This window comes from Bos javanicus, chromosome 2 (assembly GCF_032452875.1).
Source record: "Bos javanicus breed banteng chromosome 2, ARS-OSU_banteng_1.0, whole genome shotgun sequence".
Lineage (NCBI taxonomy): Eukaryota > Metazoa > Chordata > Mammalia > Artiodactyla > Bovidae > Bos > Bos javanicus.
The window spans coordinates 18,178,683-18,203,586 of record NC_083869.1 but is presented as its reverse complement, the minus strand read 5'-3'; the positions used below and the strand labels follow the sequence as shown (position 1 = coordinate 18,203,586).

Sequence of the window (24,904 nt, the reverse complement as noted above, 5' to 3'; positions counted from 1 at the left end):
ATTTCTTTGTATTTATTATATCTTATACGAGAGAAAATTTAGTTCACAGTGGCACCTAGGTACATTAAGAATTTTGTGAATTTACTATAATTTTGAAAAACCAAAAGAGTCACTTTAGAAACATATATGTTGATACATCTTAAATTTGAATGCTTATTAATTTCTAGTTTTAAAAATAAAATTCAGGAAAATGACAGGAAAGCTAATTATCTTACTATTTGTATATAATCTGAAATACAAATTACCATACTGGCTCAATATTAAAAGTATCCCACCTTCTTTTTCTAATTTTAAAGATTCTGAAATTGTGCTACAGCTTAAAATTTATATGTAAATGCGATACAGTAGTACTTTCCTCATCCCAGGCCAGTATCAAATTAAAGCTGCATTTTTATACTTAATGTTATCTCAAAAATTGAGAAAATGAAGCAGTTTCAAAAGTGGAAAGATATTTGCATATTCTGCAAATGTCTAGGTGAACTCTAATCACCAAGAGAGCACCACTGGTCCCTTCAACACTAGCAAGAGTTAAAATGCTTAAGAGGAGGGATATTAATAAGGAAAATATTTTTTAAAGAGCTAAAAGTAAATATTAAGACTACAAGGTAAAACAAATTATAGAATTAGTTACCAACTGGGGCAAAGCTGGTTTCTATTGCTGTTTGGTTTATTCAAAGTCTGAGTAAATAAGCATGAATTTGGATGAAAAGGGGTTATTTAAAAAATGACCTCTACTCCGAGCAGAGAGATTTTACCTTACCATTTGTCTGTGTGGTCATCTGACATGGTCTTCCATTTCACAGTTTACATAGACAGTTTATCTGCTAAAAGAGAATGCATGCTGCTGACATACTTTATGGAGGAGGAAGGGAGATAAAGCAGAAATGCCAACAAGTAGTAGCCAAGGAGATGTTTAATAGTGCTTGATGCTTCACGGCAGAACTGACACAGGTGATGATCCCGCAGTTTAGATAACAGAATATTTACCTGTGTTACAAACAAGAGATTTCCACATAGAGACAGTGTTTTCCCAGGTTTTTTTTTTCAAAGCAGTGTGTTCAAATAGAGCAGATGTATTTGGAAACTTATCAGATCTACATAATTTGGAAAAAGTGAAAGCACTCATCAGTTCTCATCATCACGGAGGCACTAGCACACCGCATGGAGAACTTTAAATGAGGGTGAGCACAGCACGGGCCTCAGCCATGCCCGATCTGTTCGTAGCTACACACCTGTACTCACCTTCGTCCTCTTTCGCTAAGCTTGTTATGAACAGGTTGTGGAATCCTATGCCACTTTCCTCGGCACTGAACCTTGCTCCTTGCACTAACTTCCCATCTTTGTACCAGTAAACCATGGGTCTTGGAGAGCCACGGACTAAACACTGGAAATAAGCTGCTGTACCTAACGGTGCAGAACAGTCAGAAATACCTTTGATAAACCTGGGAGGCCCTTCTACCACCTGAAATTCAAAAAAGCTGTCTGCATATTTGCTCTTTAAGACTAACTCTTCCCTCACACTGCTTAACATCACTTTGCTTCTCTGTGACACCAGAGCTGACATTTCGGAGTCTCCCATGGTGAGGAATCCCCGACAGATCGCCTCCCCTACACTGTTCACAGCTCTGCACCTATATGTCGCGCTGTCAGAAAGACAAACGTTGCGAATCTTCAGGGTGTGACTTCCCTTCTCCTCACTAATCACATATTTAAGGTCATCTGGCTCAATACACGTGTATTCTTTATACCATTTTACTTCGGGAGTTGGGATGCCTATGACTGAACATTTGAACACAGCGTCTGCGTTTTCTGGAATCCTAAAATCACAAATAGGCGTTACAAAGCGAGGAGGCATTTCGAATACTTCTAAGTCGATTTTTAAATCTTTGTCCTCTGCCTCCCTTGAAGCCATACTCGGATCTGCTAAATTCAATGGGAGAACATCTAGGCTCACAACCATGCTTTTATGGTCAGGAGTAAATTCAGGAACTGTGACTATTTTCACTTGCTTCTCAAATTCTTTAACATCTTTTTCGCTTAATTCAACTTCCAGGACAATTTCCTGAGGAGAAGGGGTCCTTGACGCAGAGTTTTCCAGATCAAACTCCATGACATGCTGGTGTGTTACTGGAGGCGGCAGTGCCACTGCTCTCTCTTGTTGGGGCACAATGTCCACTTGTGCAAAGCTCTTTGCTTCCCCTATGATGTTCACAGCATGGCACATGTACTCTCCCCCATCTCCGTTTTGAATGCTAGCAATTTCCAAAGAGCACACGTTACCCACCCTTTCTATTTTGATTCTTTCATCTGGCTCCAGCAAAGATTTATTTCGATACCATTTCACGCCAGGAACCGGAAGGCCCTCAACTTCAACAATGAAGCCCAAGGTTGTATTTTCATATATCTTCCTTTTGGTCAGCGGTTCAATAAAAGATGGAGGCATCTCATTGTCTTTGGGTTCAACGGCTTCACTGGGTGTGCCAAAGGAATCAGAACGCCATAATTCATAGACTGAGCTTCTGTCTTCTGTAGGTGTGTGGAATTGTTCACTTGACAGACTGTCCTCGCTTCCTAGCTCTGATGGGTGCCTTTTAAAGTTTTCAGTGGGGTTTGGTCCTCCAGTAGGAATCGAGTATTGTTCAGCTGTTTTCCCTCCTAAAGGGGTGGAGTATCTCTCTAGGGTCTCTCCTGGGGGTGTGGAGTATCTCTCGAGGGTCTCTCCTGGGGGTGTGGAGTATCTCTCGAGGGTCTCTCCTGGGGGTGTGGAGTACCTCTCTAAGGCCTCCCCAGGAGGTGTGGAATATCTCTCTAGTGTCTCTCCTGGGGGTGTGGAATATCTTTCTGCTACCTCGCCTTCAGAAGGTGTTGAGTACCTGTCAGTAGTTTCCTCTAGAGCTGTGGTTCTTTCAGTAGTCTTATCCCCTAAATCTCTTGAGGATTTTTTAGTTGTATCTAAAGGAGGAAAATACAGATCAGGAGACTTTGGAGTTTCAAAATGTTCAACAGAGGATGGTGGGGTATAAAACTGATCTAGCTCAGAGATTTCTTCACTGCTGACACTTCCCACATCAATGGAAATATCAGATTCAGGAGAAAATGGGCGTCCCAGGGACTCCTGTTGTTGGCTGTAATACTCATACACAGTGTTGAAAGTTACTTCTTCCACCTCCATTGATGTGACTGAGTCAGTCTGAACACGTTCTGCCTTGTGCCTGGTGTCTTTAGTTTCAGGAACTTCATGTTTTCCAGCAGCAAGTAAGTACTGTGTCAGGGAAGTCTCGGATTCCGTCACCTCCGTTGTATGCGCCTCATCCAACTTAGGAGGGTTTTCAGAAAAACAAGTTTCTACCTTTTCTCTTTCAGTGGTGGAGAAAGAAGTTTCATCCTGTACTTGAATTTCTTCACCACATTTTTCTTTTTCAGGGGCATCCGTTTCTTCCCTCACTTGTCCGTTTGGATGCTGCTGTTCCTCAGTCGCCAGGAAGGGAAAACGCTGACTGAAGGGCACTTTCCTGTGCAGTGCGTCTGCTTCCTGAACATCACCTGTGTGGTCTCCCAGAATTCCAGTGGTATAGGCCTCTGTGCCTCCATCTTGCTTTTGAAATGATGTCAACTCTGGTTCCAAGGTATGTTCTTCTTCCGTTTCACAAATCTTTAAAAGCTTTTCCTCACTTGCAGCTTTTTTCAAATGTGAGATGAAACTCCCATCTCCATTTTTCTCAGATGTATCAGTTTCTCCTGCATCAGCAGATGAGCTCTGAAGTAGGGTACATGATTCACTATAGATCTCTTCAGAAAAAGTTTTAAGAGAAATATCAGTATTTAAAATTTCTAAATTTTGTTTCTGCATATGTTTTTCCAAATAAAAGGCATTTTCATCACTGCCACTTTTCTCCCTCAGAGTCCTATCTGAAAACTCCATACTGGAAGAAATCTCTGGATTTGCAAGTATGTTACTTTGCACGCTTTGAGAGGTATCCTGTGTATCAGATTGTATGGTTTCAGGGCTAGGAACTCCCTCTTTATATGGTGTTGTCTGCTCTTGACTAGGATTTTGCCCTTGAAACTCCTTAGCTGGGTCTCCTAAATGAGAATATATTTGTTTCAGATCAAATACAAGGTTCTCAGCATCGGCTGCTTCAGAAGCAGGATGCTGGGTTTGAAAATAAGTTTCTTCTGGTTGATCACCATGTAATCTTACTTCTTGAAATTTTACATCTGCAGTTTCTATTTGAGCATGAAATTGCTTAAGGTCAAATGTAACAGGTGCTTCATATTCAGCCCTTTCAGAAGCTGCAGATTGATCCGTAAGAGCTATTTCCTTCTGTTGTCCCCTTTCTTGTAATTCAGACTCCTTATGAGTTTGAGAAGAAAGTAGCTTTAAACTCATTGCAGTATTAGACGAATCCTGTTCAGTGTTTGGAGACATTTCCTCTGCCTCATGCACATTTGTGTGTAGGTTACTTGGTCTTGATTTTCTTTGTCTTAATGGAAAGTCTTTGTCATCAAGCTTCTTTTGAGGAGGATTCACAAATGGTTTCTTGGTAGATCTTTTTTCTAGAACACCTTTTTCTACCTGTTGTAACTTTTCAAATGCGATGACTCTATGCCTCACCTTTTTTCCTGGGTAGTATCTCTCTTCACCAAAGGGTTCTTCACATACAATGATAGATGATTCTTTTGTATTGTAACTATCAGAACGTCTCTCAGAGAGGATATTTGATAAATAGTCAGTCTGGGCATATTCTGGCACGTTTTCCCTCTCCGGTCCACTGAATTTTTCAAAATAATTTCTTACTTCTTTTCTATTTTTAACTTCACTGAAATCATCACCAAATGGATAAACAGTCCCCTCTGCTTGCTGTGGCTTTGATTTTTCATTTACGTATTCCTCTTCCCCTTCATCTTGCCATTGTATGAGTTCAGCTCGGAGAGGCTGGTTGATTCTTAAGGATCTAGAAGTGCACTGCATAAATCTGGGCAGTTTTTCTCTAGAAGATGTACAAGAAACGTGGACTTTCTGCTCTATCTGTTCAACTGTCTCAGGGCTTTGAAAATACTCTCTTACAGAATATTCTTTTATATTGGATTGGGGAGTAAAAGAACCAGTTGGATAATCATAAAAATGTGCCCTTACAGATTCTCCCTGAATGTGTTGATCTTTGGAATATCTGGCATAAATTCCACCCATATTTTCTAATTGACTATATTCCCTGTCAGTGACAGGTTCCACTGTTAGGTCTGAAACACTCTCAACCGTGCCTGAATTGTTTTCAGCGATGCATCTATATTTCCCAGAATCTTGAGAATTGACATCATTAATATATAGCCTGTAGCAACAATTAATTTCTTCAAACTGAAACTTCCGGTTCTGCCTTAACAGGACTCCATTGTGGAACCACGTCACCGCTGGTTTAGGCTCACCAGACAGTAAACATTCAAGGACTATGGAATCCCCTTCTCTACACCTGGCATGTTGTGGCATTTCCTGCAACACTTCTGGTGGCTCGTTAGTAATGTCAGAAGAGAATACGAACTTGTGTTTTGGTGAGCGAGTCGCCTCATCCTGAGGCGTTGCCTTAGGTTCTGACTCCTCCAGTTGAAACAAGTCTCTTGACTCTCTATCCTGTTCTGGGGTAGGAGTAGCTGCCGTTATCTGAATTTCTACAGGAAAGGAAAGCAAATCTGTGTCTTCAGAGGGAGGAACTGGTGCATTAGTTTTTAACATATGGAGGTTTGTTTGGCCCTCTTGTCTTAGAGAAGGAGGGATGCCTTTTGCTTGGTCAAACACCAACATCAGTTCCTCTTCCTCATCAGTATAGTCTTGCAACACTGGGACCCTATATGCTTCCACATCATGCCTTTGTTTTGACTTCACTTTAAGTACACTCGTTGTTTTTACCGTTCCATATTGGTTAAATAGCACACAGGTAATGAAACCTTCATTTTGAGGAAGAACAGAAGAAAAGGTTAATACTGAATAGTTTTCGAAGGTCTGAGTGATAAAGCCTTGATTATGTGGGATTGGTATATCATTGTTATACCATGTTACTATGGGTTGAGGGTATCCTTGAAAATGACACACAAATTCACAGCTGTCACCTTCATAAACTTCTTGAGATTCTATTTCTTGAAGAAACGAAGGTGGGCAACGTTGCAGACGTTTTTGGAAAGGATTTTCAAAATATCTTGTGGCTTTTTCTTCCTGTTCAGTTTCAAATTCATCACCTTTAACAGACGTGGAGTGTTGTAACTCTCTCACATCATCTTTTCTTATTTCAGTATCTAATGCTTCACTTTCTTGGATATTTACAATTGAGCCAAAAGATTCACCAGTGTATGGTGTAGTAACTTGAGACTCCTTTTCAGGGGTCTCAAATATTTCCTCATTCTTACTTACATTCATGGTATCTTCAGATGACTCTACAGTTTTGGTTTGGGTCATAATGGCTTCAAGTTGTTCTCCTGCTTGGGTAGTCTCATTTACTACACTCTTACTGTATAAATGTTCTCTTGATAGACTTTCTCTCAGAAATGCCTCTTGGCTCATTCTCATTTCAGTCTGGAGAATTTCCTCATTGACAGCAGTTTGAAAGGTTGTGGGAGCTTCTCCAGATTCCACATTTTGATCCATTAAATTAGGAAGGACCTGCAGATCCTGGACAGTGCCCTCGGTTGGATTATCTACCTCTTCCCTATCGTCAGCTAGAGCAGGCATAGAACTGCTTTTTATTTCCTCTCTAGAGAACAGAACATCCTTATCACTATCTTCACTTCTCAGAGTTCTTGAACTTATTTCAGATGATGTGTCTAACAGAGATAATTTCTTTTTCTCCATCAACATTCTTCTAGCCTCCCGTAAACGGTGCAACTTCATCTTGGTCTCTTCGTCCAAGAAACTTTCGCCTACATTAAGCCATCCCCTTATGTCAGACTTACTTTCTAAATATTCTTCCTCATACATTAAATCTGTTTTCCTGCCAGGGCACACTGTCTTAAAGTGTATAGTTCGCATCATTCCCTGTTGTTCCACATCTTGCTTCTTATTAAAGGGAGAACCAGTAAACCTCAGGTCAACCTTCAACCTCCCTTCTCTCCTTTCAGCTAAAGCTGCCACATTTCCATGCGTCTGTTCTACCCTTTTCAGAAATTCTAAATATTTCTCATCTTGCCCTTTTTGAATTACAAGCAATGATGCAGTTGATTCAGCAGAGCCTTCACTATTAATTGCTAATAATCTGTAACTTCCGGAATCTCGGTCTTGAACACTTTTAACCTCTAAGCTGGAAGAGTGATGATGTAAATCACTCTCTGTTTTTATGACCCGTCGAAGCCCTGTTGCGATAGGTCGATTGTTTTGAAACCAAGTCATTTTGGGAGTTGGACAGGCAATTAATTTACATGTAAAAACAACAGGTTCACCCTCAAAAACATATTTAAATGTAAGTTTTTGGGTAAAAGAAGGCTTGAAATATTCTGGCCAGGAGCTTGTTGATGATATTCTACTCGCGTATCTTTTAGCAGCCGTGGAGCTGTGGTCTCTGTCTTCAGAATCTGAGAAGGCATCGCGGGTCTCTCTTTCTGAATGCTCAGATTCTTCCTCAGAGGATGACTCTAAAAGAAGAGTTCAATTAGAAAACATTTTACTATTTTCCACAGTATTCGAAAAAGTTGAAAATAAATGAAATTGCGAAATAGAAAATGAAATAAAGTGCATGCTACAGATTCTCACAAATCCATAAAAAAAAATTCACTCACCATATTTGTTCGAATAAACGCAACACCATGCTCTGTTTAAAAGATTCTGACACGAAAATCGTTCGTTGTCTGGTCTTTTCTTCAAACTGCTGAAATTTCTTCTTGAACAAGCAAAAATGCATTTCAAAATAACATGTTCCTGTACATATTTGTTTTGAGAGCAGGAAAACTTTGTTCTTTTGATGGCTAAGGGGAAAATCTTACCTGACTTGCAGAGAGTGGAATAAACGCCCTTTCTGATCCTTTTGATTATAGATTAAATTATTATTTTTTTTGGAGAATTAACTATTTAAGAAATATATATGAGAACTACGACCATAAATAATTAGCTAAAATAAAATAAAATGAGAAGGCGTTTATTCGAACTAATACAGCCATAAAGTCACGATGTTATGCAAAGAAAAGCAGGCAATAAGGATCACGTAAGGCAGCTATCTGCAAGCCAGTGTAAGAGACATATCAATGTTAAAATGATGTCTGCACATGAAGTGTGAACCAGAATGGGGATGTAACATTTTCACACATCCTAAACAAATAAGCATTTCAATTATGATTCATTCATGACATTGCATTCTGAGAATGACAGCTAGGTTATTATCTATTGTTCAATTTAATTCACTGTGATTTTGAAGACAAACTTCTACTTATGATTTCATGCATTAAGATGAAAACCTTTTCTAATACACGCTATTGAAAATGTCTGCAAACAAGAAGTTGAATATGGCTGATAAATTTTAAATACAAAGTTTAAATTACCATAAAAAAATGACTGTGAAATGCATGTAACCATCAGCATATTAAACCAGGCATGCGACATAGTAATATATACTCTAAGAGATATATTTGTACATCTATGTCATTTTTCCTCAATAATACTAACAGAAGGAAGCTCAAGGATTTTATTAATCCTTCAGAATTTCTATTTAAATCTCACATTCAATGTAACAATACCTTTCATCTCCATCTCAATCTGCTCATGCAACATTGCTTCAGGAGCTAGAATGGAAAAACAGGAGGTTTTCATGATTAATTCCATATACTTTCTGCCTCAATTCATGATTCATATAATTACACTTTTCTCTTTATTATAATAATAGAAAACTACATACCCCAAATGCACCCCTCAAAATCCATGCCAAACAAATCAATGAGCTGGTAAGGTACATGATGATGACAGAAAGATTTTATAACATTTTTATTTTAGGTTCTCTGGTGAAATTTCCACTTTTAGTTCCACAATTCCCCATGCCTTTTACATGCATTGAGAAAAGCAGTCCATAAACAATAGGAATATTTCTTTTAATTGTCTTATTGACTGAATACTTGCTAAGAGACAAATATCACATTTAGAAGAAACATGCATTTTCTAATTTGCCACTTTTAACTCAGCTTTCCCTAAAGAATTCAGTGTTTCCTACTAGTAAAAACTCTTTTGATTTGAAACCACCTTTAAAACGTGATGCAAAGTCCGATTATATATTAAAGAGCAAAACAGAGAGTCGTCAGCTCAAAGTTGCTTTTATTATATAAGGAAAAGTCACAGCCTTTAGACACAATCATCTTGGGGTTGCTTCTGGAGGAAGCAGATATCCAGGTACCGCTCTCATTCTTCTGTCTGCATGACACAAGTCCGCAGGTCTGCTGCCCTGGCTTCTCAGTTCCTTGTGGACTCTGGCATAAAGTTACTGACAAATGTGATGTTTTCTTTGATGATGCTCTCTTTATTTCATGGGTTGTTTTAATTTGGGGCTCTTTGAGTGTTTTAATACTTTTAGTGTCTGAACCAAGGGTAATTTTGTAAATGCTTGGATTTGCGATACTTTTGCTAGGTAAGAATAAAGTTTGGGAAAGGAATAAATTAGCTGTGTTTGTAAAATGTATGCAGAATTTAGAGGAGATGGAATGTCGTTAGGATGAGAGAGAAAGCAGCATGTTAGTCTCAAAACTGATATTTATCTATGCTTACTATGCACATGAGAACTCTACCCAAACAGACTTATGGGGGTTCACATTCCTACCTGACTTTCGTGGCTAACTCAGTAGCCTATATAAAGTCATTAGGGCAAAATAGAAGATGACCAGATAAAGACTGGCTCATATTGGATAATTAGATAACTGTGCCTGATCCTTTATTCTTCATACACTTAAAATGGCTTATCTCTTAATTTTCTTAAATACGGCAGTCTGGACTTGCCAAGGGGGAAAAAATGCTCATGTGCCAAGAACATTTTAATAATATAATCTGCTGGAACTGAGTGAATTGGAAATTCCAAGGCAAAAATGTCCAGTTCAAATCCACTCTGGGAACATAGTGATCAAGCACTGTCATAGGGCACTATGTTCTTTAGGAAGCAAGTTGAAAGGCCTACATTGCTCTCATCTCCAAAACACAGCCAGCTCCCAATTATTTTATTGTAGGAATGGTCCCAGTTGTCACCTACATGGCTTGTAGACAACATATCCAGGTAGATAGTTACCTGTCTGATGACTGTGTGGGTTGACTTTCAGGATGGTGGAATTTTCTACCTAATTTTCATCTAATTTGCATAATTAGACCTCAGTTCTTGACCTATTCCTTTCTTAGGCTTTGAAAATTAATCAGAAACAGCTATAGACCCAAACTGTCAGATGAAGAAAGAAAAAAAATCCTCCTTCTGATGAGTGAGGATTGCAGATACTTTAAGTGAGTTAATTAATCTGTTTCAAAATGCAGCACAAAGATGGCCACGCACATAGCACTCTGTTGCCCCCCGTTCAGTTCTAACCCCTCAAAAATAGCATGGCTGGATCGGGGAAGAACTAAAGGGCACAGCTCCACAGACTCCTGGAGATGTCCCAACTTCTTCCCCCCACTTTCCTCCATGGGATTCAGTGAAGGTCCTTTGCCTGCAGACACACAGCACAGGATTCGAGTACATGAAGAATACTTTTCTCACTTCATTAATAGTGAAGAAGACAATCCAAGGATGAAAGGAAGACATTATCCTCTGCGCAGATAAATACATTCATGTCCTTCTAGACACAGTGGTGAGTCAAGCACAATAACAACAAAAATAGTATCTTGCTATGAGATAATTCTACAATTCTGCAAGGAGCTGAGATTGTAAAGCAGCAGCATTGGTTGAGAAATGTCTAAAGATTACTCATTTTGGTCCAGACAATGTCAGACACAGTAATAAATACTCAATAAAAACTCAATGCTCTATATACCTTAAACTACTTTGGTACACTTCCTAGGTGGTATGTTTGGTAAACATTTGAAAAAATGGCACCTATGAAACAAATCTTAACTTCCTGAACTCAGATTTGAAAGTTAAGCTTCCGTGAATCTAGAGTGGAAAGTTACATGTTCGTAAGTTTAGCCAATGAGTTGGTTGACTTTCATAAGTCATTTATGAATAGAGTGCTAATTTAAGGGTGTTTTAATTAATACATTCATCGATACAATTTGCATGATGGAAAAGCTGTGTGAAGTGATGAGGATGAAATGAACCAAGTCAGAGCTAAAAATCCAATAGCCATCTTGCTGACATTGTCTTCTCTCCATACTCATTGTGTACAATGCAGCTGTACAATCCTTGGTCTACCAGCTGAACATTACATGTGGTAAGAGACTGAATATTTCCATTTTGTGACTGCTTCACTCTCTTATATTCCTTTAGCTTCATAAATCCAGGTTATATCAACAGAAGACTCATCTTCTAAAACACAGAGGAATTGAGTCACGTCACCACACTTTACAGAGAGGTCCTGAAGATGTAGGATTATCTTTGGCACTTCACCCATTGTCTCTTCAGCACTTTTCTCAGATAACTCAGTGCTTTCTGTGATTTGTGAAAGGGATGCAGCCTGGTGCAACTGTACATCTTCAACGGATGCAGCTGTGTGGGTGGAACTTTGAGATATACTTTCAAAAACCTGCAATTCATATTCATATGATGATCCTTGAAATGACTTCATTTCACTCTGCAATATTCTGCCAGTCCTGCCTTGTGAAAGAGTGGCTCTGCCACTGCCTGGGACTTGGGGGACACTTACATCTCTCCCAGAACTTTGCCTAGCTAGGGCTTGCACTGTATGCTAAGTGACAAGAAAAAGAAAAGAATATTAAGATCTAAGCTTCATCACTTGGCTAGGTTAATAAAATAAAATGGCATGGAAGATGAAGATGAAAGGCATCACTGTCGCTCAGAAGCAGCCTGCCAGATGCAGTGTGCTCCAGGGTGTCAGGATTACACAAAAGAGAGTTCATTCCCAGTGATGCAGTGCTGAATGGATGACGGGGGCTCGCGCAGATGCCGTGAAGTATCTGCTTCCTTCCTTCTGTTGTCATTGCAGCTTCCCAGAGTGATATAAGCACTCTTTTTTCCTGACTCTATTTGGGATATCGTTTGTCCTCCCTCCCCCATATACTTTATCAACAATAGGTAGCAAATAGATCTTTAATGATGCAATGATGAGATATTGCTTAGAAAAGTAAAAATGTCAAGCAAATTTGATGCCTGCATGCTAAACAGCTTCAGTTGTGTTCAACTCTGTGTGACCCTGTGCACTATAGCCCACCAGGCTCCTCTGTCCATGGGATTCTGCAGGCAAGAATACTGGAGTGGGGTGCCATGCCATCCTCCGGGGGATCTTCCCCCAAAATAACTAGTGTAATGCCCTGAACACATACTTCAGTGAGATTTCAAGTATACTGGTTAAACCATAATTGAGGACTTAGGGGGAACTGTTAGTAAATGATGGACCAGCCACCATATGCACTGAGACACACAGCAGAGACTCTCATTAGTAACAGTGGGAGAAGCAGGGATGCAGCAGGTCAAAGTCTTTGAAGCAAGCTGGGCTTCCTTTACCTTTTGGAGTCACTGTGAGTGTAGCTGCACAAGTGGCTTCCCCAGCGCTATTGGCTGCTTTGCAACAGTATTGCCCGGCATGCTCAGAGTAAGCATCAACTATAAGCATTAAAGCCAAGCCTGTGGACTCCTCAAAGTAGAAAACTACATCTTTTGTTGGTAGAATTGATTGTTGGTTATGAAACCACTGGATTTCTGGCTTGGGAATGCCAGAAACCCTGGCATGAAATCTGACTGTCTCCCCGCTGTGCACCCTGAGGCTGGATAGAGGCTGGATGAAGATGGGCTTTTGGCCAAGGGGCTCCTTCTTAAATGAAACTGATGAAGAGATATGCCATTGAGAGTTGGATGTAACTTCTCCAAGTGTGCTAAATCCTGAAAAGAAGCATGCCAACCTTTAATGTCGTGCATACCCTGCATTGAAACCAGAACTCATTAGGGTGCAAATTTCAGTGCGGACTAGAATCCAATCCAATCTTGATGCCTTATCAACATATGCCACTATTGATTCAAAATCACACAAGTTCCCTTCCATTCTCCAGACACGCTGGGGCATAAACAGTCTAAGGAATTTCATACATTGTTCATGAAGGCAGTAGCAGAGTATGCAATTCAGGTTAGATATTCTTGTTTTCTGTTATTTTTTTCCCCTCCGGGTGTAAGACCAGCTCTTATTTTTGGTAAACCACATTACACTGTTTACTAAAAAAACCCTCTGGCTATCAAAATGAAGTTTTTAAAATTGAGGAAAAAAGTGAGAGCTGCCCTAACTCTTCATGTATTTGTATATGCTTACTATTACAGAGACTAAGGACTTTGCTGGTGGTCCAGTGGTTAGGAGTCCACCTTCCAATGCAGGGGACCTGGGTTTAATCCCTGGTCCGGGAACTAAGGTCCCACATGCTGTGTGTCACAACCACAGGGCTGAAGTGCCACAACCAGAAGCCCTCGCGCCTCAACAAAGACCCAGCGAGCCGCAACTAAGACCCAATGCAGCCAAAAACAAATACATTCGAAAAAATATTAGAGACTAAATTGCTCAGGAAAAATAGTCTGACTGTATAAAAATACTATCTCATTTTGAATCAAAGCGCCCTCCCTTGCCCAGATACTGAGGAAGTATTTCTAAATGCAATTTAAGAGCCCAAGTTATAGAAGAATGTTAAACCATCTCACAACTGAGCCTCTCAATCCTCACGCATTCTTTGAATGATGGCAAAACACATCCAGCTGATGTACAGACCCGAACTCATCCACAGTAGCTTCTGGGAAATCAGAATTTTGTCAATACCACGGTGGGATAGGAACACTCTTACACTGGAAAACTTCTTTTTAAAAATGTTCATGCTCACCAGATGAGAAAACAAATCTACCCAATTCTTTAGCATATGTTTCTCCCCATTCTGATACATGCTGCTTAGGAAGCATGAAAGCTGGTAATGAGAGCAATACATTAAAAAATACTATGGAGACAAAGCAGGGCGAAATAAAAAATGATACGCTCTGTGATTCATAATGAGAGGGGTAACTGAAAAGCGAGAACATTGCATGTAACAGGGAAACAATTAGTTGCATTAACAGAAAGGTAGGACTGATGACGATTTACACGAAATCCTTAGTGATTGTTACCCACATTGTAAGATGAGGTCTATGTTTCAATGTGGCTCTTAAAACTGTTTTGCCATACCTTCCAGTCTCAGAGTGGCTGTGCTTGAGACTTGACCTACAGCATTGCTGGCCACAAAAGTATAAATTCCTTCGTCTTCTGGAAAAGCTTCAGCAACTTCCAATTGGTAAGTGTCTTCAAACTGAGTCATTTTAAAGAACCGAGATGGCTTGATTTTCTTGTCTTTGCTGTACCAAGACACTTTTAGATCTGTAACACAAAAGGAAAAGGATCTTTAAATTACCCAAAGTGGGTGTTTTTATTTACCTGCAAACACAAAATGGACTATATAGCTGACTAATGTTATATTTATCTAAATAATATGATACTTTTCTTTTGGGCATGCCACACCTGATCGTACATGATTTCTTGTCATTTTAAAGAAGGAAACATGATTTTAGAGAAATCCAGCTTATAGATGGGTTAGAATGTTTGAAATTTTACAATTTTAGTTATATTCTTTGTAATTATTTGCATGTCGTGCGATGGAAGCAAAGATGAGATTTTTACACATTTGGTGACTTTGAGAGAAAGCCTGTCCTGAGAAATAGTGACCTCTCAAGGTGACCGAGACTGTGGTTGCCTACTGAGACAGGAAATGAGGAAAATCTGCTTAGGGAGAAAGAGCCATCAAAATTAGAGCTGAAACGATCAACACTCCATAAGGTCTAAAAGAGATACCACTGAAGGCTGAAGAAAAAAACCTCCACTATTTTGTTACCAATGGGCAAGCACTGGAAGGTCTCAACTCATCAGAAAATAATTTTTAAAACTGAAAGAAAGATTCATGAAATTTGGGCATCTTAGATAAATGTGGCTTTTTTCAAAGTAGCAGTAATAATAAATAATAATATAACTAGCTATTTCCACACAGGATTTGAACCATCTTAATATGATAGAAAATAAAAACCCAAACCAAGGATAAAATAATATATGCTGTTATAGTTTAAGGTGATGTGTACTTTTAAAATAAATTAGTACCCTTTCATTAAAGCAATGACCTTGTAAGTCAAATGTAGATTAAAATTCAGTTACTTGTTTTAAAAGCCAAAATCAAAAGCATCTTCTTTTTGCAATGTGGTCATTATGTTACTTCCTTATCTCAATATGATCCATGGGGATCTTCCAACAGTCCAATCATTTAGCGTTTGCTTGCATTCTTGCCTAACTACTAGTTTATGATGGTTTCCCCCACTTTATAAACAAGTGCCCCTTTTAAAGAAACAAATCTTTCCACTTCCTTAGGTAGCAAGGTAAGATGGGAAATGGTATCCTGACAATACAATTTATAAGCCATGTGACCTTAGACATGCAAGCTACTCTCTGAATAAGTCTTCTGATTTGTAAAATAAGAAGCATAATAATTCATAGGCTATAAAATTGCTGTGTGAATTCCATGACACATAGAGGAAAGGGCTTTATAAACAATACGCACCGTCAGTCATTAAAGCAAGAATAGCTAACCTCACAAGGGATCAGCAATACCTTCAACAACTTGCCAAAAAAACAGGGTCATACGATATAAAAGTAATATTATCACATAGGATGTAAAAGTCATCCTACAAACACTTGGATTGTTTAGTCCTCAACAGAAAGGGAAGGGTAGAAAGTATTCGTCTTCACAAGAAAGCTTATTTTTCCTGACAACTTCTTCCTTTGGTGAACCGAATGAAGCAGGAGGACAGGCATGGACTGCCTGTAAGAAATGAGCTAAAGGCAAGGTCTGTCCTGGTAGCGGACCCGGTGCTTCCTGCTGGACTTCACTACCTGCGTCAGCCACTGGCTTCCCCTGGCTTCTGTGAGGCTGCCCCACAACCTCTGCTCCTCACCCCCGCCACACCCTTGTATTTGGTTCCTGGGTCTCACTCATTCTACCTCCTGAACTCTTGCACAATCTACCCACTTCTTTCTTCTGACTCCCATCACTGGCAACACTTTCCAAGCCTATCCTTATGAAATGAAAGGAGACCAGCTTCTCTGCTGGTTCCTCCCCTCCAGTCTCATCTCCCACAACTGTCCATTCCTCCTTTCATGATCAGTGTTGCTTCTAAAAAGCAAACCTGATCATGTTACTAAGGGATTTAAAAAAATCTCTCAGTGATTCCTCAAAGGAAACAGGAGTCCTAACTAACCATAGACTACCAATACTTTATTGGTATCTGGCCCTTGCCTTCTTTTCTAGCCTCTCAGCTTCCTCATTACAAGACCATATTTAAGCTACTTGTTGACGGCATAAGTGTTCTGGTAAACCTTTACGACTCTGCAAATGCATTTTCTGTCTGAAGTACCAACGTGCTGAATAAGCCTATTAATTCTTCAGTGTTCCATCCATGCATCTTTCCCCACCTGTCCCCCAGACAGCACTGAGTAGGTGGGCTGTCACAGCACTCACAACCTTGGAATCTAGCCATGCATCTCCTCACCTACACACTGAGCTCCAGGAAGCCAGGGACAGGTGCGGCAGCCCTAGAACCTAGCATGATGTCTCAACAGCAGGACACAAATATTGGTGGAATAAAATAAAAGAGATGCTTAAATGAGCGATGGGCATTCCTCACTGCCTAACTAATTTTTTATCATTTCACTTAGCTAGTTGCCACTCTGTGAGCCTCCACACGATACTGACTCATTACAGAATGAACAGCAGCAAAGAGCTAGATTTATTGTTTCAAAATTCTACTCTTCCAAATTTCTATGCTACCAGTAGGTGGCACCAGAGACCTTCAGTTGACAACATTTTCACTCCTAAAAGCATGACCAGATACCTCGGACCACATTCTGTGCTTTGCTAAGTATTGATTTCCCATAACATGAGACTGGGGCTTCTGCCTACATTTCCCCCACCCAGTTTTAGAAAGTAGAGCTGCATTTACTTTCTTAAGACAAGCTGTGTAAATATTTTCAGTCCGAGGGTCACGAAACAACGTGATTCAGTAAGCTTTTATTTTAAAAAGGCATTTTATTCAATGAATTTACTTTTTGTTACATAGAAAATACATTTATGACAGGATGCTAAAACCTCTGTATATATCTAAATATTACCACAAAGAGAGAGTTAATGATCACATGAATTTATAAAGTCTGTTCAAACATTTAAAGACATTGCCCATATAAAAAAGATTTTTCATTTGCTATCCCAATTGAGGTCTGGTAAAGATTGGAATGTATTTTTACAACATCCTAAAAGCAAACTATAAAATGACTTACCTAAAAAAGTACTATATAAACATATCTAAGACTACTACTTTAGATAATCCATATTTACATATAATTAATCAAAATATTTCTCTAAAAATTCAAAAAACTGATAAATCATTTAGTGTGACTTTGGTGAATTTAAAATTATTTTTTCTTTCTTGTGTTAGTAAGATATTATCAACTCAATTCTCATTTCTTTTTTTTTTATCTTTTTATTTATTTTTTTAAATTTTATCTATTTATTTATTTTTCTAATTTTATTTTTAAACTTTATATTTAGGGTTTCTCAAACACTATGCTCTGAAGTAATAAAGTTTATAGTATTTATCTATGTTGGTCCCCCCTTACCAGACTTTTATGTTTCTATAATTCCTTCCAATGGTTGTAATAAAATTAATATATTGAGTACCAGCTACTTGTCAGCCACGTCATACCTATAAGTGCTTTATATACTTTGTATCCTTTAATTATGCTCATAAAATCAAATGGGTCTATTTGGTTTTTAGATCAGCATCTCCAAATCAGAGGAGGAAATCATTAGGTGATAGAAGTATGATAGAAATACTAATTTGTTAAGGAAAATGGCTTCTGGCAAGGTAGAGACTGGGTCATAAACGAATGGGAGAAGCACTATAAACAAAACAAACTTACTAGGAGTGCTGTGAGATGCCCAAGCTGGGAGAATTTCCCTTTGTGGTGGCATATAAAAGCCAAGGAAATGAGAGAAGGATTTTCATCTGGGATAAAGTTGGCTTACCCTGTCAGTCTAAAATCATCATTGGGTAAAAACAGCTCCAAACATTCTGTCTTACTCTACTAAGGTCAGACTCCTGGGGGAACGGGAGGGGCTGATGGTCTTTGGGAAACTTGCAGCAATTGAAAAATCATAACAGCTAACAGACTGAGGGATTACTTTTGGATGGGCACTGTGTGACGTGCTAATGTGGGTTATCTGACACAATCATGATGAATGATCTGAAGCAGTGGATATCAGCCATTAAACAAGCATGCTGTTGTCCAATCAACAATTACTGAGCATCAACCTAGTCCAGAGCTATTCTAGGACAAGGATCTACCCTTGCTTTCACAGAGCTTTCCTTCTAGTAGCTACTGCTTTTCAGCACCAGGTTTTCAGTATTAAGAATCCCTGCCCTCATGAAATGTATATTTTATGACAGCAATATTATCCTCACTTTATTCATGAGGGAAAGAGAACCAGAGGAATCATGTCTTTGCCGAAGGTCACACAGTGGAGCTAATTAACCTCCAATTAAAATAAATAAATTTATATTAAAAAAAATAAATGGATGTGCCTTTTCCCACAAGCACTGTCCATAGATTGAACATCTTAAATATAAATAGACTCTTTTTTAAAAACATATATAGATGCTATTATAATTAATTTAATAATGATTGTAGGTTTTGTTGTATTTTTTCAAGAGATAACAAAAGTCTAACTACAACCATAAAGAAAATATGGCATTTTTGCAAGTGTAAAACACTGAAAAACACTGAATTTTTCTTTTAAACACATAGCATGCAATTTATCATCTTTGCCATATTCAGGTGTATAGTCCTAAAAATAGTAGTGGAAAACACTGATCTAATTCTTAATTCAGTAATTCAAGTAAATGTTCTGCAAGATGCCCATAAAACTTCAAATTATGAATAACTGTAAGGGAGGAAGGGATGAGAAAACCTTTTCTTCACTTACATCATTCTTTTTAAATATTAGCAACTCTACCCTTCCTGGTAAACCTACCTGTTCCAGAAACTCTGCATTGAAAGTGGGCTGGCCGTCCCTCAGAAGTGACAGCGTCCTGAAGTGGGCTGACGATGGCAGGAGGATAAACTGGCATTTCCTGATCAGGAGACACAACTTCTGGAACTAAAGAAAGGGACCATAAGACTCGTCAGGACTAAGTCACCCTACAGACCTCCCAGAATGAAGCATGTCAATTTCTCTTAATCTATCTGGCCGTGGAGCCCAAAGTTTCCAAGTTGTATAGCAATCTACTTTTAGGACCTCCAAGCTGTATTTTTTAAATGCCCTGGGAGAATGCAAAAACAAGTTTCTTAGGTTTCAGTTTAAGCTGAGAAGTACCAAGGCATTTCTACCTTCCACAGAGAGTGATGCTGAGGTGGTGGCAACTCCGTAGTCATTCCTGGCTTCACAGGTGTAGACCGCCGCATCCTCTGGGAAGGCTTCAATGAGCAAAAGTGTATATTCTTGCCCATCGTGAAGGAATTTGCACTTGAAACCAGTGGAAAGCAGCTGCTCTTCCTTATACCAGGAAATTTTGGGTTGCGGTCTGCCAGATATCACAGCACAGAAGCGGGCAGGCTTGCCAGACTGCACGGTAATAGGCTGGAGTTCCTGCAGAATCTGGGGTGGCTCTGGGGCTGGGAAGAAAAGACAGATAACCCATGAAAACACGGGAAAGCACTGGAAAATCCACGTTAGTTCACTACCCGGTGGTTATGTACCCTGAAACAGAAGTTTGGAATTGTGGTATCTTTAATTGTCTTAGAATGTTAGAATATTCTTCACGCTAAGAAGGAAAAAAAAAATGGAATTCTGTCCATAAGTTGAGGGAATAGCTTTAGAAAAATACTTTTGATATTTGGGGGTAGGTAGGTGCTTGCAAGTGCTGAGTTTCTCAACATAATATGATCACTCCTTTCCTGGCCGGGGTCTGAATTGAGGGGGAGGAGCAGTGGACAGTCCCCTAAAGAATACTGGAACACTTCCACACGCTACCTATTTTTAACAGTCATTGGGCAAATCCCATGGTGAGCTAGTTTATCCCATTCAGGTCTGTTTTGCAAGTATTTTTGTATGTGTCATAGTCATTTTTTAAGATACTGATGCCAAGGAAGTGCAATCATTATGAATGAATGAATGTCATTTTAGATCTAAAGGCAATTAGGTAATTTTTAAAAAAATCAGCTTTCCTGTTGGGCTAATCAGAACATATTCTTGGTGTCATGATGACTGAGGGAAACTGAGAGGCTCATGAGCCTAGAAATGACTTCTGTGAGGCTGGTTTCTGACACAGTCATGTGGGAAGACCTTTATTACCCTGTGCTCGGATTCTCTACCACTAATACAGAAATAATAATAACCGAACCATGACTGGTCCTCCAGGGCCTGAGGGAATGTTGGCAGTATGGTTCATTTTTATGAAACTTGAGATTTCTCTTAGCGTTCCTTCATTTGTCTCAGGAGTATTTGTTCAGACAGATAGGACTCACGGTCAGGACAGGAACAGAGGTTGCATTTTCTGTGTGTATGGAGGCTAGCCTCAGAACTAGACCAGCCTCATTCAGCTCAAAGTTTCCTCCTAAGAAAAGTTGGTGGTTTAACGGTGCTCCTCTGATTTGGCAGCATGTGAAATTCCCCTCTAAAGTCAGAGCCCCTGGAACTCCCCTGTGGCTCTCTAGATTCTCCCTGGCATGCCCTACTAGAGGTGGAAATGCCCCATTGCTTGTTAGAGCTACGAGTGCTCAAGCAGTTAGGGCCAAGGGCAGAGAACCAGAACACTGATTGCTCGACCTAGAGACCCACTTGGGGTCTAGCAAGACACGTGGGGTCTATACTAGACACGTGGGGTCTAGTATAATTGACACGCAGAGAAGGTTTGACAGTGTTGACTGACCGAATAAGAACCTAGCCATTAGGTGCTTTCTAGAAATGACATTTTAGCCCTTTTCAAAGCTGCCATCCCTTTTCCACAGGTATAACATGAAAATACATGTAGCCCCAAACATACGAGCACCATGGGTTCTTGAGAAATTGCCCAGGAACTACCAGAAGTTTAGTAAATTAAAGTATGGGGGATCACTACAGATGGATGAACAGACATATTAACATTTCCACCTACCATTGACATAGAGAGTAACGGAACTCCTGTTCCTTCCTGCTACGAAGGTGTATTCACCGGCATCACTGTGCCTGGTCTCAGAGATAAACATCCGGTGGATTCTTCTCTCCACCACGTACTGGTGTCGTTCCTGAACTTGGAAATTGATTTCGATGCCATCTTTATACCAGTGGGCATCAACGTCATCTTCATTGACCTCAAACTCAACAACAGCACGTTGTTTCTCAATAACCTTTGGATGGAGCAACAGAAAAAGAACACTGAAGTCCTGGTTTCCTCGTGGTTTTAACCTGTTTCTAAACCAGCTCATTTGAAGAGCATTTCAAACCCACACATGATGATATAGGAAGTTGACTTGTTATAGCACTCTCTCAATTTTCCCTCCCTGTCCTTGGACAAATGGAGCCCACACTTCTTTTGCAGAGAATTATGCTTATGTCTTCACAGAGACAATGATTTCATCCTTAAATGTTCACTTCTTAGTTTATCATAACAGAAATGACACTTTACCTCCGAGGGCTGTCATCACAGACAAAGCCCTTTTAAGTTTCTACTCAATTTGGTTTCATATGATGTAAACAATAAACCTTGTGACTTAGGCAGGAACTATTATCCTCATTTTTAAAAGTGAGGAAATAAAGGCTCAGAATTGGACAGCAGAGGAGGATGGACATATCCAGGTCATCTGAGTTTTCACTGAAGGCGTTTTCACTATGGACTAAGGCCTGTGATGCCCGGCTCTTAGTGGATGAGCAATATCGTAATGTGAACTCAAGTACTGCTTCTGTTCACATATTACCCACATTACACCGTGTCGGAAGACTGGCACCCCTGAGGACAAGATCTACACATGCAGTCAAGAGCGAAGGTGTTTTCTCAGCATCCAGCTGAGAATCCAGCTTTGCTCAGAGGGTGTGTCCCCAGCTAAGTCCCTAAAGAACTGCCTTTCCACAGTAGAAGGCTTCTAGAAAAAGCCACCTTGTTCTGAAGTCCCTAAATTCCAGTTGCTGTGCAAACACCACAATTTAAATTTCAGTTCTTTTCAAGTTGGTGCTGCTTGGCAAGTGGCCACTTATCAGACAGTGAAGTTTCTGCAGATGCTTTCATTAAAGTATTTAGACAGCTGTGAAGGACACACTTATCCCCTAAGTGAGAGGAAACTGTGACTAAGTTGCTATCAGTATAAGAGCGTTAAGCCAGTAGGGATAAGCTAATTGCATTTTTTTAGAAGACAGTGGTTGGAAAATTTTAAAGTCAAAAAATTTGACAAAATGACAGATTAGGTGCTATTGATGATACCTCTAAAAATTCAGCACGTGGACAATTACCTGAACCTCCCTTTTAATGCTTCGGATGCGAACATCTCTGCCCTCGACAAAGAGGTTGGCACTGGACATGTTACCCCCAGCCACCACTGTGTACTTCCCGGCGTCGGACATCCGCGTGGATGGGATCAGCAGGCGGTGGACGTACTTCTCCTTCTGTATCTTTATTCTGTGGAGGAGATGGAAATTGGGGTTTAATGTATGATGACTCAAAGGGAACTGGGAATCACTGGGGGTGGCACAACACACCAACGGACCTGTCCACTAGCTGCAGCTCCTGGCCATCTTTCATCCACTGCACGGTGATGTCAGGCTCAGAAACTTCACATTCAAACATGGCTCGCTTCTTCTCGAGAACCTTAATGTCCTTAATGTGCTTCCTAAATTCTATATGACGAGCTGCAGGATAGCATGTAAAAGAATTAACCTTTCTAACAGCTTTGCCAAGATATGATTACATACTATACAATTCACCCACTGAAAGCATAGGTCAGGGGCTTTCAGTATATTTAGAATTGTACAGCCATCACCATAATCAATTTCAAGGCATACTCATTACTCCCAAAAGAAACCACGTATCTCTTAGCCATAACCTTCCAGACCCCGTGCACTGCTCTTCCCGGACACTTAGGCACAAATCTATGTCTCTATTGATTTGCGCATTCTGAACTCTTCCTGTAACTGGATTCATATAATATGTGCTTCTTTATAACTAGCTTCTTTCACTTGGTATAAGGTTAAGGTTCATTCATGTTGTAATATTTATCAGTACTTCCTTATTATTACTAAGTAATATTTCATTGCATAGATATACCTTATTTATTCATTCATTAGCTGACGCACTAACATTTTTATGTAGTGTGTTTGACATTTCTTTTTATGGATATGACATTTATGAAACCATACCTTCCACATAAAGAGTGGCTGTCGAGGTAGCTTTTCCAGCCACAAAGGTGTACTCAGCGGCATCCCCAAAGTGGACATTCCTGATATTCAGTGAGTGGGTGAGCTTTTTGGTTCGCATCTGGCACCTGTCAGTTGATTTGATCTCCACACCATTCTTTAGCCATTTGTAAGAGATGCCTTCATAGTTCACTGTCACCTCGAAGGTAATGGTGTCTTTTTCTTCAGCATTGATGTCCTTCAGCATGGATGTAATCATGATTGCTGCAAAAGGGGAAGCAAATATACCCAAGGAGATCTCATGTCAGTATGGCATGGGTTATAACAAGCACAGAGCAAAAACTTGGAATGTCTTTAACACATCTGTTTAAGTGATCACAGTTCAGAGAGGTACCGCTCTACAGGATTATGCCAAGTGACAGGGGAACAGAAAAAGCAAGCAACAGACACTGGAGCATCTTTATAGACAGTCTTTGAATGCTAAGCAAAAATTTTATCCAGATACCTAACTCAGTGTGAACACAGTAGATGAGGAAGAAAAAGTGCAGGCTATGGGGTGATGAGTCCACTGGGTATTCTCTATATATATGTATTTACTTACGGGTCACTTTGAGGGTGGCGCTGACTTGGTCATTGCCACAGACAAACGTGTATTCTGCCGAGTCCTCCGTGCTGGTGTTCATGATGATTAGCTGGTGGAGTTTTCCCTGCACCACAATCTTGAACTTTTCACTCATCTCAATCTCCACGCCATTCTTCAGCCACATGGAAGGGACATTGAAGTGGGAGACCTCACACTCAAAGGAGGCAGTTTTGGTCTCAGGCACCTCAATGTTTTTCATGGTTTTTGTAATATGTAATGCTTGGGAAAAATCAGAGAGCACTCTGGTTAATATATATGTAATTTTTTTTAAGATGAAGCAAACAAATAAGACCACCTAGCAATGCGGCCAGGGCTGTCTCATACTTACTCTCCACAAATAGCTTTGCTTTGCATTCCAGTTGCCCCACCACAGCTGTGTACTCCCCAGCATCCGAGGGGGAGATATGCTGCAGCATCAGTTTGTGGACCTTCCTTTCTGAGACCAGCCTGTGTTTGTCACTCGGCTTAATCTCCACATTTTTGTGGAACCATTTTACTGGCACTGTGTCATGGGAAACGCTAACTTCAAAGGAAACGGTGGCATTTTCCAAGGCAGTCACATCCTTTGGCTTCTTAATGATCTTGACGGCTGATGGGAAAAGATGAAGCCATTTAGAGATACGCTTCACTTCATGGTAACCATGAGGTGGCGACTTGTCAAGTGCTTATAA

The 24,904-nt window shown here is 39.9% G+C and overlaps 1 protein-coding gene across 3 annotated transcripts in view; it reads right to left on the bottom strand.

The window, feature by feature from the left end:
- Positions 1–24,904, bottom strand: part of TTN (titin) — a 275,391-nt gene that overhangs the window by 211,690 nt on the left and 38,797 nt on the right. For 2 of the 3 annotated variants that reach the window (XM_061434167.1, XM_061434175.1), the window contains exons 36-45: positions 24,562–24,822; positions 24,192–24,452; positions 23,594–23,854; positions 22,945–23,086; positions 22,691–22,856; positions 21,363–21,594; positions 19,597–19,881; positions 19,241–19,366; positions 14,302–14,490; positions 8,710–8,754 (exon numbers count right to left, since the gene is read on the bottom strand). In XM_061434167.1, coding sequence (XP_061290151.1) covers positions 8,710–8,754; positions 14,302–14,490; positions 19,241–19,366; positions 19,597–19,881; positions 21,363–21,594; positions 22,691–22,856; positions 22,945–23,086; positions 23,594–23,854; positions 24,192–24,452; positions 24,562–24,822 — 1,968 coding nt within the window. Of the gene's footprint in view, positions 1–895; positions 7,615–8,709; positions 8,755–14,301; positions 14,491–19,240; positions 19,367–19,596; positions 19,882–21,362; positions 21,595–22,690; positions 22,857–22,944; positions 23,087–23,593; positions 23,855–24,191; positions 24,453–24,561; positions 24,823–24,904 lie in introns of those variants that run through there. The other variant, XM_061434185.1, reaches the window with a different exon arrangement.